Source organism: Podarcis liolepis (genome assembly GCF_965112155.1).
Source record: "Podarcis liolepis genome assembly, chromosome: 1".
NCBI classification, from domain to species: Eukaryota; Metazoa; Chordata; class Lepidosauria; order Squamata; family Lacertidae; genus Podarcis; species Podarcis liolepis.
In genome coordinates, this window is record NC_139554.1 from 136,882,999 (window position 1) to 136,903,213 (window position 20,215).

The 20,215-nt window shown below is 43.0% G+C and overlaps 1 protein-coding gene across 3 annotated transcripts in view; it reads right to left on the reverse strand.

The window, feature by feature from the left end:
- The window catches only part of SPAG16 (sperm associated antigen 16), a 393,527-nt gene that overhangs the window by 161,693 nt on the left and 211,619 nt on the right, over positions 1 to 20,215 (reverse strand). For all 3 annotated transcript variants that reach the window (XM_083473469.1, XM_083473470.1, XM_083473471.1), the window contains one exon: positions 7,490 to 7,616. In XM_083473469.1, the coding sequence (XP_083329595.1) occupies positions 7,490 to 7,616 (127 nt within the window). The remainder of the gene's footprint in view (positions 1 to 7,489; positions 7,617 to 20,215) is intronic.

Consider the following 20,215-nt stretch of genomic DNA (forward strand, 5'->3'; position numbering starts at 1 on the left):
TGGGATTTATGTGCATTTGGGTAAGGTCTGGGCTTAACTGGACTGAGATAGATGAGAATAGGAGTTATCCTATCCAAGGCTTCCACCAGCCTAGAAGAGAAGCCTTGTATTTGTGTTCTAGCATGGTGGGAAGTTTTAAGAGCCAATAACGGGGGAAGAACATATTTCCCCATTTTCCATCCCCCAAGGTCTGTCCCTGCTGTTACAGTTGGCTAAGATCTGTTACCTTTGAAACTTATAAATACCCACCAACATTTCTCTGATTAAAATAGAGATGCCCTATTTAACAACAACAACAACAACAACAACAACAACAACAACAACTTTTACTATTTATACCTCACCCATCTGACTGGGTTGCCCCAGCCAGTTTAGGTGGCTTCCAACAAATATAAAAACATAATGAAATATTAAACATCAAAAAACTTCCCTATACAGGGCTGCCTTCAGATGCCTTTTAAAGGTTGTATAGTTATTTATTTCCTTGGCTCCAAGGTCACATAATTCCATACCTCTCAACATTTCTCTGATGAAAACAGGGACATCCTATGGAAAAATGGGACATTCCGGGATCAAATCAGAAATGAGGATGGCTTCTGGGACTATTCCTGGAAAATAGGGACACTTATAGGGTCTGCTTATATAGCTATATAGCGAGGAATGGGGGTAGATCTGGAGAGCAGAAAAGGGAAAATGTGTCCTTTTTCTTTTATTTTACAGAGTTATATACTGTACTTCTGCATACCTAGAGAATCCCTTGAGTACGCAGATACCACTACAGTGATACCTTGGGTTAGGAACTTAATTCGTTCCGGACGTCCGTTCTTAACCTGAAACTGTTCTTAACCTGAAGACCACTTTAGCTAATGAGGCCTCCTGCTGCTGCTGTGCTGCCAGAGCACGATTTCTGTTCTCATCCTGAAGCAAAGTTCTTAACCTGAGGTACTATTTCTGGGTTAGTGGAGTCTGTGACCTGAAGCATCTGTAACCTGAGGTACCACAGTACCTTACTTTTGGGTGGCCCCATTTTGCTTCCAAATTGATAGGCATTCAGTCACCTGAGTTTGCTAATAGAGAGACTGATGATTCTATAGCGCAATCCATGCCAGTGCTCTGCCTGAGTTGTTTCCCGCTGTTTTCTATAAAAGTTTGGGTTATGAGCTACAGTCTGGCTCTAAACAAAAGCATTATCATAATGGGAGTTTTATACTTTCGTCAGGGTTGGCTAGTTTCACTTATTCCAGTACCTGCAGTCCATGTTAAGGGTATTTCAGCTGGTGATACAGCTTGGGAATGAGCAAACATACTTATTCAAGTGTATGTGAATGGCTGCCCCTAGGGATTAGGGGGGGGGGCAAATGAAAGAAAACAGGTCCCATATTCTCAGCTCTGATCTATGACTGTGTGAGAGTGTCTCAGAATATCTGGTATAGGAGAAAAGGTAAATATATATTAGGACTGCATCAAAACCTTCGGTAGTGCAACATTTTGATATTTTCAGAAAGGTTTATTAAATAACTTTGATTATGTATGTTAAAATGTAGTTGTTTTACTATGTGTTTTAATTGCATGTAGCTGTACTTTTGTAATGTTTTTATTCTTGTTATTTTGCTGTTGGTTTTTGTTTGTTTGCAAACTGCATTGATATTGCTTCTTGAAATGAAAGGTGGTATATAGATTCTAATTCTATTAAATAATAATAATAATAATAATAATAATAATAATAATAATAATACTATGTAAATGTGGATTCAAAGATAATAACAGCAACTGTCTGAAGACTCAGCTGGTTGAACATTTGGATAGAAGTGAGAAAAATAATGGGTGGGATTCAGCTAAGTTGTGTGTGTGGAACAAGGTCCACTTGTGAAACAGGAATTCCCCACCCCACCCCAGTGCCCCCTAAATTTGCAATGTAGGGTTCAGGGAAAGTCCAGAATAGGTTTAGTGGATTTCCAGGGGTCACACAGGGGGTCACTAACTGCTATGTTGAATTCCATTCAATATATTTAGATGCATAAATACATGCACAGTATTGCAAGATAGAGGAGCTAATCATTTCAGATGAAAATACTTTGGGGGATGTCTGCAGTCCCTCTTTTCTTCAGGGTGTCTGCCAGTGACTTTTTGTGGAGTTCATGCCTCATCTTAAAAGTGGTCCTAATGAGGATGCATTGGGAGGGAGGAACCTGAACACTTTATAAAAGAGGCATTCACCTCTTCCACAGAGTTTACTGCAGTGTCTGGAAGGTGTAAAGAAAAGCATTGCCTCCGCCCCCCCCCCACTAGTGGATTTCCTACAAATGAGACACACAACTCTCCCTCTCCCTCACACAAACCACATGCATGCAGAAGAGCCAGCATGAAGAATGATTTTAGTTGGGCCATGTGCTGAACACATTGCCGCTTCTCCTTAGCAGCAGCAAAGGAAGGGTGCAAGTCTTCACTGCCTGCCTATGGGCGTTGTGAGGATTTCTGTTGGGGGGCAGATTTGTATTGATTTGGGGGGCAGCTGCCCCCTGCCCTCCCCCTTGGCTACCTGCCAGTCTACTGGGGACATAGTGGGGCATGGAGTAACAAGAAAAGAGGAATGGCAGAAGAATGGAAAAGACGGCTGCTTCAGCTGACCAGTGTTTAGCCATCTGTTACTTTTATTTCTGAAGAACAGACAAATCCTAAGCATAACTTTTATCCCACATAAACATATTTCCTGTTTCTGATACAATGGTACTGACATAGTTGAGCAAGTTTATAAGGAATAATGACCAAAATGGTCAAAGGCCTGGAAACGATGCCTTATGAGGAACGGCTAAGGGAGCTGGGCATGTTTAGCTTGGAGAAGAGGAGGTTAAGGAGTGATATGATAGCCATGTTCAAATATATAAAAGGATGTCACATAGAGGAGGGAGAAAGGTTGTTTTCTGCTGCTCCAGAGAAGCGGACACGAAGCAATGGATCCAAACTACAAGAAAGAAGATTCCACCTAAACATTCGGAAGAACTTCCTGACAGTAAGAGCTGTTCCACAGTGGAATTTGCTGCCAAGGAGTGTGGTGGAGTCTCCTTCTTTGGAGGTCTTTAAGCAGAGGCTTGACAACCATATGTCAGGAGTGCTCTGATGGTGTTTCCTGCTTGGCAGGGGGTTGGACTCGATGGCCCTTGTGGTCTCTTCCAACTCTATGATTCTATTATTCTATGATTCTATGACTTGGAACCAGATTAAACTAGAAGAATTTAAGCCCCACTGAAATCAGTGGGACATGTTGTGACTGAAGTTCCGCTGATTTTCAGCAGGCACGTGACTCTTAGGCCACTCAACAGACACCCAAGTTTCTCTAGGAATAATCTGACTGCTGCCTGAAGTTAAAAGATGTACTGTGCCTTTGTGACTACAGCACTGGTGGGTGACATTATCTATATGAAGGAATGGAGGAGCAGAAATAGAGATGCCACCATGTGTGACCTCAGTTTGCATCAGTTTTTGAAACCTCCTGCTTCACTTACCATGGCAATCTCAATATTCATGTATTTCTATTCATTCAGTGCACACCAACTATATATTCACAGAAGATTCAGCTCAGTCTTTCTGAAGCTGTGGCCCATATCCTGCTGGCCGTTTTTCTCATTTTCAAGGTTTCTACACATAATTATTTTTACATCAGCTACCTATCATCTGTATCAAATCCTCACTGCCCAGATGACAACATTAGACTGTTCTGTGGAAAACAACAAAGATAAAATTCTTGTTCAACTAGTCAAAAAGAAATAGAAAAAGGTGGAGGAAGAAAATAATGCTGAAAGCATAATGTACTAGAGGAGTAGGTATTCTATGTTTTTCACATTCTCTGTGTTATGTACTGAAGTTCTCACCCTGGGCCAGCAGGGGGATACTGTACGTAGTTTTCACTCAGGTCCACATATGGAAATAAGGGATTAAAGTGACGTTCAGTGATTGGATAGTTACAGAAAGTGTTACAGTTGCATTGCAGTGGAGCTCTATATAAGCAGGCTGGCTGAACCCTTCAGTTCAGTTCTGTTCTGTTCTGGCCTGTGAATAAACAGGAGCTGTTTGAAGAATCGCTGTGTCGTCTTATATGTTCACCCACAACTTAACACTCTAAAAAATTCCTTAATTTATTCTCAAACCCATAGTTAACCTGCGTACGCCTGGAAGGATTTAAAAGAGTGGACTACATTTTTAAAAAGACTGATTGGAGACATAGAGAAGTGAGAAAGAAAGATACACATATCCAGTTAAGACTAGCAATGATATCATAGCATGGTTCATCAAGTCCAAACCCCAGCAATGCAGAAATCTCAGCTAAAGCATCCTTGACAGATGGCCATCCAGTCTCTGCTTAAACCCCCCCCCCAAGGAAGGGCAGTCCACAAGCTCCCCCGGAAGACCATTCCACTCAAGGGTGAAATGACCCACAACTTATTAGAGTGAACAATGATACCCACATTTAAGCTGAAAGCTTATTGTTGCTTTCTAAATCTTGTTCTTATTTTTCTATTTGGCATTTTCTCTTAGTATAATTTAAATAAAATGTTATTGTTTAAGGAAAGTTATTTATAGAGCCTATAAGCCAACACAGATATATCACATAAAGGTTCAATGAAGTCATCACATTCATGGTTAAAGTAGAAAAAGTACAGCGCGGAATGATTTAGCAAACCACAGTCTGAGATATGCCAACAAACCAGAATCAGAAACCATAATGTGAAGTGGGTTTGTAGAACATGGTTTCTTACGATGCCTAATGTATCTAACAATAGTTACAGCCACTGCTTCATCATCAGAGGCTGCTGCATATTGCAGAAAGAAGTAAATCTAAGAGGCTGCATACTTAAGGAACAGATATTAGCCTGGTTCACACAACTAATTAAGTCAAACCTTGGCTGAGCAAAACCACATGTGCATGTGGGTTCATCTGCTTTACTCCTTCCTGGCCCTTTTACTGTCAGGTAGGGATGGTGACAAAATTGTTAAAAGTAAGCAGAATAGCTGCTCATGCACAAAACAATCTCCTGCCATACATGTGAGAGCTTGTGGGCACTCTTTGATACCAATCTTTTGATAATTTTTTCACCCCGAATTTCTCATCACTGTTTTCAGTCTCTGAGCTTAAGATCGTCACTCTGCTCATCTCACTGTCATTATTTCTGTGGTCCTCGTCTGATCCAGCCAGAGTAAACATGTATTGGAACTATGTGTGTGCTCTGTCTGTTATATCTAGGCGATGATTTCTTAATATGCTGTGCCATGCATTGGCATTACACAACAAATTTACAGAATGCTTTTTTAAAACGCAGATTCTCTCCTGATGTGACTGTCAGCAATCAGCAGCATGCATTGTCAAAAGCAGAAAGAAGAGTTACTATTTCTTATGTGAAGATGCCATTCTGTCATGCATTCATTTCATTTGCAACATGCACACCCTTTTCTGCTTGGAAAGGCAGCCAGCTGCCAGCCACAGTTAGTGTTTCAGACAGTAAAACATTTTTTACTGAAGTGATCTGAATTCAGGCAAATAGAACAGTTAAAAGATTAAGTGTCCATCTCTGAGCAGGGCGGGGTGGGGTAGGTGTAGTGAGTGGGGGCAGTGACTGTGGTTGGTACTTTAAGTAATCATACAAAAGAAGAAAAGACTACCCAGACCATGACAAATATTGATTAGGGACTTCTGCACAGACCAGTTCCCCTCTAGGCAATTCACAACCACATTGTTGTCACTAATGTCCTCACTAATATGACCCACTTCATTTCTTGCCAGAGAACCCCAAGTACCCATGAAACAGCAACTCTATTCCATCTACATGGATTCTTGGCCCATACTGTTTCAGGCCAAAGGCCATAGCTCTGCCATGCCCTATGCAACCTGCTAGAAATCCATGCCTATATTTCAGCCTATCATCCTCGAAAGTGATGGGCAGACAGAAGGGATCAGCCCTACATAGGAGCAACATCTCTGGTATTGCTCTTCCCATCAACAGCAGAACTGGGTAGATCTGTTGGGCATAGCAGAATTTGGCCTATAACAGCTCTCAGTTTTTCCTCAGCAATACTTCCAAACCCTCTATTTCCCAGATGTCACTTCTTCCACCAATTTCCAGCTTCTGGTGCCTCTTATCAGGCTATCCAGGAGGACCTCAGAGTCAAGTTGAACCATGCCAAATACAAGGACTATGCTGACCGCAAATGGCAGGCTGAGAGCCCTCTTGAGTATGCTCATCAACTCTCCAACTGACACTGAATGCCTCTCTAGTAAAATAGATTGTAAGTAGCCCCACCCACCCAGCGGCGTAGCTAGCCGCTCAAGTGCCTGGTGTGGGGGCGCGTCCTGCAGCAGGGGGCAGGGCAATCTGCCCGTGAGGGCGGGGTGAGCTGCCCGTGGGGGTGGGGTGAGCCTCTCCAATGCTTGGAGTCTCTCCGCCACTGCCCCTTCAGCTGTAGGGCGGCTGAGGGAGAGGAAGTAAGCAGGCACAAGTCCCATGCTGCCGTTTCAGGCAGAGTGGAACCTGCAGGCGCCTAAGCCACCACGTCATTCCTAAAAAGTTTTGTGAGCCCAATTTTTTTTTTAAAAAAAAACCACTCATTTTGTCACACACCCACCCACCACAGTGATGACGCCTGGGGCGGACCACCCCCCCCCCCTGCACACCCTTCCTCCAGCATTGCCCCAACCCTGATAACAGCTTTGCCCCTTTCTGAAAACCCTCTTGCTTACAGGCTTCAGCTACCTTCAACATAGTACATCCAGTGTTTCATCAGTCGCTCCTGGTTTCATCTATGCTAAATCCAGATCCAGAAAGACACACCACTCATGGACAACAGGCAGGAAGAATATGAAGTGGCTCAAATTCTAGACTCATGAATGCATCAGAGACTCTTATAATGCCTCACTGACTGGAAGCGCTACCTACCCAAGGACTGTTGGTGGGAAGCTGTTCATGACCATGTCAGCAATTCCATTGTGGCTATCTGCACAAGCCAAGCCCATTGGATTGAGACCATGGAGGGGGAGGTAATGTCAGGACCTCAAAGTCCAGCAGCCTTTAAAACACAGGGTTGGAGGCCTCAGAGTCACCAGCTAAGGAGCCAGACCAGAATCAGGGCTGACTTGAGCCCAAGACTGATAGGCAGGAGTCCACAGAACAACCTCCCAAAGCACCTGGCAATGGAAGGAAACTTACAAAAAGTTGGTGTTCAATGTTCCGAAATATTATATATTATATATTATATAAGTCATGTTTACGTAAAGTTCAGTGGTCTCTAAATGCATAAGTTATTGGAGTCCAGAGGGGAAAATCACCTTTATTAAATTGGGACATTCCTCATTTCCCTCCTACTTCCTCCCTATAACTTGACGTCATCCACTTGATTGAGGTATTATTACAACAGATTCAAATATTTCCCATCAAGCAAGCAGTGTGTTTGTCCAGCTTTTATGAGTTCACCCAGTTCCCAAAGCAATAAGTTAGCTTACTGTTCTGGCATCCCAAAGAGACAATGTCTTGTCTGCAGAGCTGGTGAGAATGATGTTGGAGAAAGGAAGAAATTCAATGCTGTTTACTGAATCCTTATGGCCACGAAAGGTGTATCTGCACCGCTCACTGCAAAAGAACACAATGACATATCCTAAGCAACTATAGTGGAATAACTTGGCAATGTTTTCCAACAGCAAAAGGAAGCATAACTACAACTGACCGACAAATTATAATTTGGCATCCACACTATTCATGTTGACAAAAAACAACAACACTATTTACTTACTTACTTACTTCCAATATTTATACCCTGCCTTTCTACATAACAAGGCCACTAACAAGCTCATTAATTGTGCCAATTAGATTCACTTGAGCAAACTATTTCCAGTTCTTTGACTTTGGTTTTATGTGCTACATTGTTCATGCACATTCCTGCATTGCAGTTAAAATAAATGAATGTCATAGAAAGGCATGAAATGTTGATATTTCATAAAACGATGGAGCTGCTATCCCTACCTGTGAAACTGAAGCCCTGTGACCCACCGAGCCCACCTTACCCTAGGCAGAAAGGGAGAACAAAGGAGGCTAAGATTTAATCCCATGAAGATCACTGTGTTTGTGCTACTATTAGCCTCATAGGAAAGTGATCTGCCACATTTTAATAGAAGATACGCATATGGAAATAACTCTTCCCTGTTTGGCAGATGGGAGATGTGGGCAGGCTGTGTATGTGTGTTTAAATGGAAAATTGGAGGAAGAAGTTATGTTACTACTAATATTTATTTATTTATTTATGTCTTACATTTATGTTATCTTCCCCTCTTAATATCCTGAATATGACTATAATGCAGTATGCAATGATGATATGATAAAACAGAAAAACAAATAAATAAGGGGTTGTTGTTTTTTTAGAAAAAAAGGCAAATGGATGCATGGCAGTGACCCTTCCCACATGTCTCTCTCTCCATGACTGTGCAAGAATGCATGTGTGTCTCTGTGTTGCATGTGCACACCTGTCTCTCTTTGTGTGAGAGTGGGCAACGAGACGTATGTGTCTGTGCTTGTGTGAATGTATAGTCCACCACCAATGTGCTTTACAAGTGAAGACTATCAGTGTTTCAAATTGCCTAGAAATTTCTTAAGAATTTACACATAGCCCTGTTAGATCTGACCCAGCATCCTGTTTCCAAGGGTAGCCAGCCCTATATTTCCTAGAAGCCATCATGCAGAGCAAAGAGATAGCAACCCCCCCACCCGCCTGCCTTCTTATTCCCCAGAAAATGGTTTTCAAAGGTATATTCTGTCTTTTGTGGCCAATTCACAAGCGGGAGTTAACTTCTGTTTTGCAAGTCTGGAATGCTGTTTATATTTATCACACCCAGCTGTTTAAATCCTAATGGCAGTGGCCATTTTTGTAAGTCAATAATCAATTACACAGTGAATTGAATAGGTTATTAGAGATTCAGCACATCATTACATTTCTAGCATTAGAGGAGAGTTCTGGAATGCAGGCACCATGCAAGTACAGTACAGGCTGTGAGAGCTCATTCCAATTAGACACAAAGAAACAATCTGGGGAAACGGCAGGCTGCATGTTCACAGGATATGAAAGGTGGTTGAGTCACATTAGCACAAGATGACCTGTGTGATTCCTTTCAGTTGTCACAGTCTATGCTCCAAATTATAACATGAGTCTTCGATAAAGCCTGTATTCGTGGCAACAGTGTTTACATTATCTGAATAGAGAAAGATGTAGGTAAAATAGTTTGAAATAATCAATTAGCACTGAACAAATTGTGTACTCCTAACAATTACCATATCATACTTCTGACAGAAATGCAAAGAGAGAAAGAATGTGCTAGAGACTGCAGATAAATTCCTCTGGGGTAGAACAAGAAGAACACATTGATTTATATCAGACAGTTCCCAATAGAGAAACTGAAAGCTGCATCTTCAGGGGGAAAGACAACCCAAGAAAGGAATATATATTATGAGTAACTCAGATACGATGGGGGGGACTGCAGACAGACAGGCTGCAAGAACAGGCTTGTGAGAGATTAATTAGGTGTCAGCGCAGGGAGGCCCATTCAGAATCCCTTAGCAAGGTGAAAATGGACTAAAGTGATGGACCACGACAACTAAAGGAAGGAAGGAAATGATTTGTACGTTTCCATCAAGAACATAAACACTTGGGCCTGTTTCAGCTCTCCCTCTTTGCCGCTTCTATATCAGTGTGTAGTGATGAGCAAGCTCCCTTCACTCTCTCCAGATTTAATTTACCATTCTGGTAGCTCAGTGACTGATATTGTTCTGAACCTCTGACTGCTACATAAAACAAACTCATCTTCTTCCAGCTGAGACATAATTTAAATGAAAGTGTGCAGCCACACTCAAAGCAACTGCTGAAAAGAGTCTTATTATTTTCCACAAAGAAAAATGCACAATTTGAAGCATACCTCTGTCTCTCTGACCCTCTTCCCCTTCTGTCTTCCTTACTGGACAGAAGAACAATTCTATCAAGAATGGACAAAATTCTTCTCCCAGAGACACTTTTTCCAGTATAGAATCATTCACACCACTTTAAAAGAGGCAAAATGCCCACTTACCCCCATCCCCACTAATCCCCCTGGCTCACCACCCACTATTCCACCACGCAGCACAAAACCTCCAGATAAAAACCTGGCAAGCCAAAGGCTTATACTGCCTAGCAGACCTACAAAAATAACAAACCCATATCAGCACAAGAAATGCAAGACAAGCTAGGGGGCACTCAAATGCCCTGGCTAACACACCACCAATTACATGCCCTCTTCAACAATCCAGTAGTAAAATCAGCAGCAACTAGGCCCTTGACAACCTTCGAAAACCTCTTCCTAACAAAGGGACACAGCAAAGGGATGGTATTCACAATATACAAAATACTGCTACAAAATCCCACAACCCCCCTCGACATAATCAAAAAACAATGGGAGGACGACATAGGCCAGTGATGGCGAACCTTTTAGAGACCGAGTGCCCAAACTGCAACCCAAAACCCACTGATTTATCGCAAAGTACCAACACAGCAATTTAACCTGAATACTGAGGTCTTAGATTAGAAGGGGAAGTTGGCGCATCCATGTGGAGAGAGAGCGGAGCAATGCAGTGGTACCTCGGTTTTCAAATAGCTTAGTTCTCGAACTACTTGGAACCCAAACACTTCAAACCCGGAAATGAGTGTTCCGGTTTTCAAACTTTTTCCGGAAGTGGAACGTGCTCTGTTCTGAGTATAACTTCCGTTTTCAGAGTGAGGGAAGGTGGCCTGGGCAGCAAGCAAGCAGGCATCTGCTGCCCTCCAGCGCTGGGTCCCTCTGCCGCTGCCCCAACAGCAACCACCCCCTCCTCCAGCTCCAGAGGCAGTGAGTGAGGGAAGGCTGGCCCGGGGTGGAGGCAAGTGAGCTGCTAAGGGATGTCGCCGCCACCCCACCCCTCCAGCCTGCTCCTGCTTGCAGCCAAGTAGGAGTGGGATCGGGCTGCTCTGCTAGGCAGCACTGCTGCTTGCACAGGAACAGGAGCTAGATGGGGGCTGCTCAGCTGGGGAGGTGCAGGCTCCGTCGCACTTTCTGTTGTGGGGTTTGTGGCTGCACTACCCTCAAGAGAGAAGTTTAAAGGAGACCCCACTTCCGCATCAGATTCCCCGCAACCCCGGGAAGGCAGCTAAGCTGAATAGCTGCTGAAACTGGGGAAGGTGGAGGCAGCCCAGAAGCTGCATCTAAGAGCCCCTGCATCACCTGAAGGCAGCCAGGCGCTCCTCAGCTGAGCTGCCCAATCCCACTCCTACGTGTGTGCAAGCAGGAGTGGAGGCGGGGATCTCTCGGAAGAGGAGGCTTCATGCTTCCTAGCTGAGAGATCCCCACCCTGCTCCTGCTTGCACGCAAGTAGGAACGCGAAGCCTCCACTCCACTTCTGACTCCGCTCCCAATGGCCCCGGCCAAAGGATGTGTAAGGCCTCAACCTTGCAGCAGCAGCAGGAGGAAGGTGGCTGCTCAGAACTCTCGATGGCCCACCATCCTGGAAGTTGTAGCTCCATTTTGTGCACGTGCACACACACACACGCGATGACCCATTCAAGGCCTTCTGCCAGCTCTGTGCTGGGCGTGCGTGCCCACAGAGAGGGCTCTGAGTGCCCCCTGGCATGCGTGCCATGGATTCACCACCACTGCTCTAGCCTATCTGACAGTTTTATGAGCCCCGAACCACATAGGTCGCAGCACAGGAGAAAAAGATCCCAGAGAACCAGAAGAAGGGAACATAAGTCCAGGAGGGATTCCTCAAGTAAGTCTGATTATTCTGATCGTGACCACGAGGACCAGATTAGGGGTACTGCGTCACGACAGCTAGATCGCCTGGACTCCCAAAGTGGGTCTGGATACAGAGAAATAAGAAGCACAGGAGTGATAATGGAGCCACAGCTTCTTGTGGCGAGGAGGGTTTAGACTCCAAGGGGTGTATTAGGGAGTCTACTTTTAAGCACACAGACCAACTCCCAGAATTCACTTACGGGGGGGGGGGAATATGTGAGCGCATCCTCAATGGTGAGTTTATAGACATGTTTTCCCTGCTGTCCCTGCCTCCTCTTATAGTATAAAATTAAAACCGGACCAGTGGCAAAAGAAGGAATAGAAGATAACTATTGAATGCAACTATCATAATTGGATTACTGTGTTTTCCATTTATGCAGGAGTTATATCCTCAGCCTATCCTGATAGAGGATGGCATCTGTTTAACTATCAGCACATCATCCTCAAAGCCAAATTGACAGCTGGGGAAGAAGAAGAAGAAGAGTTTGGCTTTGATATCCTGCTTTATCACTACCCAAAGGAGTCTCAAAGCGGCTAACATTCTCCTTTCCCTTCCTCCCCCACAACAAACACTCTGTGAGGTGAGTGGGGCTGAGAGACTTCAGAAAAGTGTGACTGGCCCAAGGTCACCCAGCAGCTGCATGTGGAGGAGCGGAGACGCGAACCCGGTTCCCCAGATTACGAGACTACCGCTCTTAACCACTACACCACACTGCCCTAGAATATGCAGAGGAGTTCAGAGAAAGGGCCGCAGAGGACCCTACAGCCTAATGGGATATTAAGAACAATGACACAAGAACCTGTGTTAATGTGAGCCTTGTTGGTACTTTAATGAGCCTGCCCCGATGAAACAATGAATACAATGACTTCTCTTGTGTTAATTACAGGGAATGTTCCTATAAAGGTTTATGACAGCAGGTCTTGTGTGCTTTAGAACAGAAGACTTCTGTAAGCAGATAACTAGAAACGGTATCTTAATGTGCCTTAGTAAGACACATTTTTGTATGTACTAAAATACTAACTCGTGATTGGGGAAAAATCGATTTGCTATCATCTGTGACCTTGAAATACAAATTTTGGGATTTAACAAGGCGGGGGTGGTGAGATTTAATTATGAGAGTGTGATCTCATTCATGTTTTTATTGTTAGAAATATAAATGAGACTTTTACTGATTATTGTAATGAAGGATTAGGGAGATAATGTTTTATGCTGTTTGAACATGTGGCGTGCTATGAAAGTATATCATCATTGTTTGCTTGTGATGAAGATACTCCTACATGAAATTGAAACAAAACCAAACAGAAAACAGCAAAAGACAGGTTTGAGTTCTATACACAAAATACAGGCAGATACAGTGGTACCTCTGGTTAGAAACTTAATTTGTTCTGGAGGTCTGTTCTTAACCTGAAACCGTTCTTAACCTGAAGCACCACTTTAGCTAATGGGGCCTCCCGCTGCCACCGCACTGCTGGCACGCGATTTCTGTTCTCATCCTGAGGTAAAGTTCTTAACCCGAGGTAATATTTCTGGGTTAGCGGAGTCTGTAACCCGAAGTGTTTGTAACCCAACGTGTTTATAACCCAAGGTACCACTGTATACAGAATTATTTAAAAGAGTTCTGTTCAAATACTTAAAGTACTTCTTAAATCTCAGAATATGCTGGGTTGGATCCAGACAGCTAGTTGCCTTTAGGCCCAACTAAAATCAATGTGAAATGTTAGTCACAACAAGTCACACTAAATAGGAACATAACTTGCACCGTATCCCTACCTGCATGTAGCGTACTTCTGAGCAGACATGTATACAATTCTGCTGAAAGTTGGGGTGAAACACTTTTGTTGAATCTCACCCAGGATCCTTAGGAACTGTTTTTAGAATAATGAATGTCAAAAGGTTGTTTGGAGGACGTTGAGCTACTGTGACTTAAATCATTGTCTACCGGAGTATGATATATGATTATGATGATGCTATTGTCATCACTGCCAGCACTCTGCATTGGTAAGAAATTCACATATTAAGCCTCTTGCATATATTGATCAGATGTTAGATGTAAGGATGAAGGAAGAGATTGTGATCACATCTGCTGGTCCTATCCTCTCAACATGTCTGACCTTCTATAAGATGAATAAACCCCAACATAAGCTCCAAAGTAAATATGCTCCAAATCTGCAGTCTGTACACCCAGAAAAACGTTGGATAGGGAAGCTTCAACTAGAAAGCAGGATCATGGTTTCCCCAGCCATGTATACATCTCACTCCAACCAAAGCTCTGCAGAGGCCTTTAGTTAATGTTCCTCCAGCTGTGGCTATATAAATTCAACGGCAATATTGCATTTCCTTCATGTTTTCAAACTTTTATCATATGTATCTATAAAATGCCTACAGAGCCACGGGGTATATTGGACAGGGTGTTGAACTGAGAGGCTTGGATTCGAAACCATACTGAGCCACAAAGCTTGCTGGGTGAACTCAGTCAGTCCCGCTCAGACAAACCTATGTGACAGGATTAATGTGAAGATAAAATGGAAGACATATGGGACTGATAAATAAATAACTTCATTACTGATATTTTGCCAGATACCCACTTCTGCACATCTTTGTCTACTTGAATACAAGCATGTTCAAAAGTGTCATTTAAATTAGCTGTTCTCCAATGAGCCAAATATCTGTTTCCACATCTTTCAAATCTCTTCAGGCTCTTCGGGCTCTGACTGACGACATGATGAACAAATGCAAGAGGAACACAACATGAAGGGTCCTCTAGGTAAGCCAACCAAAACTCTCAATGTGTAGCTTGAAACACAGGCAGATTTTCTTTGGACTGGATGCATATTCCATTTCAAATCAAGTCAGTTGAAGCCCATTGACATAGCAAGTATCAAAGCACAGACTTTGTGGGTGAGTGCTCATATCATCTCTGTGAAATATAAAAGGGCTTCATTTTTAGGTCTGTCATACAAACTTCTAAGTATGTTCAAAAAGGAAAAAAAGCTTGAAATATATAAATTTTCATGAGTTGGAGCGGAAAGGTCTGAAGTAGGAATGTTTGTTCCCTGTATGTAGGCTCTGCACAATATTTTGAACCCAGATGGGAGACAACACACCCAAACCTCAGTTCTACCTTCAACTGTCTTGTGGATAGGATCCTGATGATGCTGATATTGTTTATTATGCATCTTTTAAAAGCTACCTTAAGGCAGGATTTAGATAACTAAAACAGATAAATAATACTAATGGGTCAAATTAGGCTATTAAAATGGAAATATAATCCTAGATTAATTTATTTTCTCTGCCAACCTTGACATGATGTATGAAATGTTAAAAAAAATGATATTTGCCAGACTATAAAAAGCAGTCAAATATACCTTTGGGATTCACTACGATCCCTTCCTTAACTAGATCTTTTCAGTCAGTGGGGAGTAACTAGGGATGTCTCCAAAACTCCTAAGTTTCTTATTTGGAAAAAAAGATTGGCCTAACATGTAATACTTGGAAGCTACATGTATCAAACACTATTTCCCTCATAAGTTAGAATGCCTCAGCATTCAATGCAAATATTTCTGAATAATTCTTCTACAGCTTCCACAATTTTTAGAAAAGGTATGTTGATCAGAAACATCAAGAACTGGGCTACCTTAGCTGCATATCCATATTTATTACTGACAAATTCATTATTTTCATGTTTAACATACAGTTGCAGGTCCAGGCATTATGATCCCTGTACCCCAATGAATATAAATAAGAGACCAATAAGACTGGTTTGGATCAAAACAGGCCACAATTTTCCTGAATACAGATGAAAGAGGTTTGGCTTAGACATGGGGCAATCAAAATACTTTCTGCCCGCCTGCCAGAAGCGACATGTGGTCAATCTGGGTGGGGGTTCCTATGACTTACATCAAATAGGGTGACCCCCGCAGGGACTGCTATCTGGGGGAGTGCCTTCGGCCCTGGCCCCACATGGGCAGGCACACAGACATAACTCCCTCCCCCCCCAGATCCCTTTAACAGGATACCCCAGCATTTGGAGGGGCAGGGGGGAGACTACAACCTCCCCTCTATCCAAGATAACGGATGCCCCCAATGCCCAACTGCTGAAGGAACAAACAGGCAGTACCCTGGATGCAGTTTAAATGGCCAAATCCCAGCCTGCAACCCCATTCACCAAAGCAGGGTGCAGACTAGGATCTGTCTCCTGATAAGCAGTGGGGGCATAAGACCCCACCGCCTATCAGGAAGGGCACTGAAATCATTGTTCCATCATTGGGGCCCCAGTGGAGCCTCCCCTGTTCTGCAACGCTGCCGCACCAAGAGGGGTGAGCGGACTTGTGGTGGCAAATCAGTGGCCTGATTCACCATAAGCACCGGGCTCAAATGCCGCGGCCTCACTTCTCCTTCTCCGGCACTTTTGCCTGTTTTCAACTTACAGTGGCTTCACTACGTCTGCAGTTGGTGTTAACTTTATTGAAACAAGATAGCTTCAAACAGTAATTAATGATTCTGAACATAGTTGAGACTAACTAATGTTTCTGATGTGGACATAGTGAGTTGTTGTTTTTTAAGCACACATTCTATTCATGTAAAAACACGCTGATTTCCGGACCATCCGTGGGCCGGATTTAGAAGGCGATTGGGCTGGATCTGGCCCCTGGGCCTTAGTTTGCCTACTCATGTGCTACGGCATTTCTGTTTGCCAGATGGAATGATCCCCTCTTCCCCCACACTGTTCAGCAGCTTTGGGGAGCTGCAGGGGGCATGTGGGGAGAAGCGTGCGGAAATATTGTTGCAATAGTGGACTCTTTTTGCTCACGGTGTTCTCAGTTCTGTAAAACCAAATGCAAAAGAGGTTCAGTCCCACCCCACACCTGAAGAGGGTGAAAAAAGAACGAACTCAGGTTGTGGGAGCAGCATGGACTGCTTCCTTCTTGAAGCAGATATGTGATGCCTCTCTTTTCCAGAAGCATTACCTGGACCTACAATTGGCTACTGCTGTGTCAAACTAAAAATGCAAATGGATAGACCAGATCTGAAATTTAACAAAGTACAAACAACTAAATCATCCTTAAACTGTGCTGTTCTCTTTTGTCTAGTTTTCTGCTCAGCAGTTTAGAAGACAAGAATTAACGCTGCCTCCGTGTCAGTGACAGTAAGGTTATCATGAGTTACCACAGCAGCTGAGATCAGCAATGAGATGCACTTTCCCCTCTAACTCTTCTGCAAGGCTTATAGAGCAAATTATCCCTCTGTGTTATCCCTTCACAGCTACAGATTTCATTTCTTGTTCAATACTATTAATTAGCATTTATGTAATGTTTTGAGTGTCCAAACATTAGCTTGCTGCAATCCTTGCAATAGTATTAATTCTAGAAGTGAAGCTGAGAGAATAGAGGCTTGCCTTCGGCTACTGATGGTAGAGGTGAAATTCAGGACCAGTCTCTTAGGCTGAATGGCTCATATGCATGGATATATAAACTTGTTTCCCCCTGAATTCAACAGTGTTTATGCTGCAACAGTGTTATCCTGCAACAATTATATCCCAGAATGACCAAAAACTCAGGATGGTAGCCAAGTGGTATTACAGTAGAAAGTTCAGTTATTATAGACAAAAATATTTTTACTGTAGATTTTTGAAGTGGGTTGAAAATTATAATAAAGGGTAGCAGTCAACTAACTTTTACTCAGAGTAGACCCATTGAAATTAGCATGATTAACTTAGGTCCATTAATTTCAGTGGGTCTACTCTAGTAAAAGTTAGTTGACTACAACCCAAATAATGTAGAAAAATGTTTCATTTTCTGGGGTTGTTACTTTTTTAAAAAGAAAAAAAGCTGTAAAACATCTCTCTCTCTCTTTTAGCTCTCTACTTCTAAACTGCTTTATTTTCTGATGTATAATATGTGTATATTGGTTTCTGAATGCCAGAACAAAGATAAAAAGCAACACATGAATAACTCAACTTGCTGTTTGCACCAAAATGAAACCCAGTACCATTTATTCACATCTATCAGGCAAGATCTTGATTAAACAGGAAAGTCCTGCAGCATATCTTGAATGGATGGCTGCCCAGTTTTATCAGGTTAATCCAATAATTTACCTTTTATCTCAATTTGCCATCCATACATGGTTCAATATTTTCAATTGATGAATGTGTTGTTAAGATTTCTGGCCTGCTGACTTCAGCAGGAAGTGTCTAATCGTGTTTCAAAATTAGTGGCAGGCAGCCTAGCTGGCCCTCCTCCTAGCACTGTTTTTGGGCATGGCAGGGATAAACACCCCACACTGAACAGCAGAGCCAATAGCACATTCTGAAATTATTTGACATCTACCCAAGGAATTCTGAGACCACATCTCAGCAAAAATCCCACAATGTTTCTCTTAATGGTCACAATCAACACGGATTAATTACAGATGAACTAGAATGCAGTGTTGAAACTAGATGCAAAAATATTCATGTCATAGCATCATAGAATGTCAGAGTTGGAAGGGACCCAAGGTAAGGTTACCAGATTTTCTTCAATGAATCCAGGGACACTTTTCAACTTCCCTGCAATCCAGGAATCTCAGCTAAAGCATCCATGGTAGGATGGCCATCAAACTTCTGCTTAAAAACCTCTAAGGAGAGTCCACAACCTCCAGAGGGAGATTCATACATGGTATGGTATGGTATGGTATGGTATGGTATGGTATGGTATGGTATGGTATTTATTTATTTATTTATTTATTTGATGGCATTTATCTTGGTGGATCCCAGAGCAGGGTAAAAGACAACCATAAATACAACCATAAATATTAAAAACTGACTTAACAGTTGTTGTTGTCGTTTAGTCGTGTCCGACTCTTCGTGACCCCCTGGACCAGAGCACGCCAGGCACTCCTGTCTTCCTCTGCCTCTCGCAGTTTGGTCAAACTCATGTTAGTAGCTTTGAGAACACTGTCCAACCATCTTGTCTTCTGTTGTCCCCTTCTCCTTGTGCCCTCCATCTTTCCCATCTTTCTCTCTTAACAGTAAGAGAGACTAAAATCAGATGAGTGCTACATATCACAGTTAATACTACACAAACCAACACTTCAAATGCCCAGGGCAGAAAGGTAAGCCTTTTCTTAGCAGCAAAATAGCACCAATGCTTAGCACCAATGCCAAGCACACTTACACCGGAGAGCATTCCACATAATAGGGTACCACTACAAAAAAATTGTGCACAAAGAAGGAAACAGAAACTATCCACTGAAGTGGCCTGCTGCTTAACTTTCCTATTAACAATTAGCTCTTACTTCAATGGAAGATATTACTTACATAATCTCCTTCTTGCTTTTTAAAAGGAAATAATTTTGCTGATGGAAGGAGTTGCTATGCTGAAAATGAAGGCACATTCAAGGTATTTATAGCATTACAGTAAATACAATAAGAGGGGTTTGTCAAACAGATGATGTTGGGCCACAACTACCATCAGAAGCAGATTTGGGGCAGCACGCCTGGTTCCTGCACTGGGCGCTGAGCCTAGATGATGCCACAGGGTGTTGCAACTATGTCATAGTGAATGGAGCAGAACAGAAGGCAAGAGGCTGGGGGTGTCAAATTTCGGCCTCACACAGGGTGCCACTGAAATTTGAAAAACCAAAGTCTGCGTTGTACCCATCACCCCTAATCATTGGCCATGCCAATTGGGAATGATGGGAGTTGGACTCTAATAACATCTGGAGGGCTACAGATTAGCCACCCCTAATATAGAAATGTATTTGAAGTGTTTATAAAATAAAATGACTAATTCTCAAGACAGAATATTAGCTTTCCTGGCCTAGGAACAGTAGCCAGCTTCTGCCAGCCTAGCAGTTCAGAAGCATGCCAGTGCAAGCAGATAAAGAGGCACCACTGTGGCGGGAAGGTAAACGGCATTTCTGTGTGCTCTGGTTTCTGTCACGGTGTGCCTGTTGCACCAGAAGCGGTTTAGTCTTGCTGGCCACATGACCCAGAAAGCTGTCTGTGGACAAATTTCGGCTCCCTTGGCCTGAAGAGAGATGAGCGCTGCACCCCATAGTCGCCTTTGACTGGACTTAACCGTCCAGGAGTCCTTTACCTTTACATTTTGCTCCACACCCTTCTCAAGTGCTTTTTCATCATTCAAATGCCTTGAACTGGGATAACAAATCTTGCTTGCATGGATGGAAGATGGGAGGGGTGTATGTGCGGATGCGGAAATGTCTGACTTTAGAATGGAATATAGCCTGCTGTAAAAAGATAAGAATCACATCCTTTGTTCCACTTATTTTTGCCTCTGGATCTATGCCCTCCACAGAATACAATGTCCTGTACACGAGAGAGTGCTATCTAGAGCAGTGTTTCCCAACCACTGTTCCGCGGCACACTAGTGTGCCGCGAGATGTTG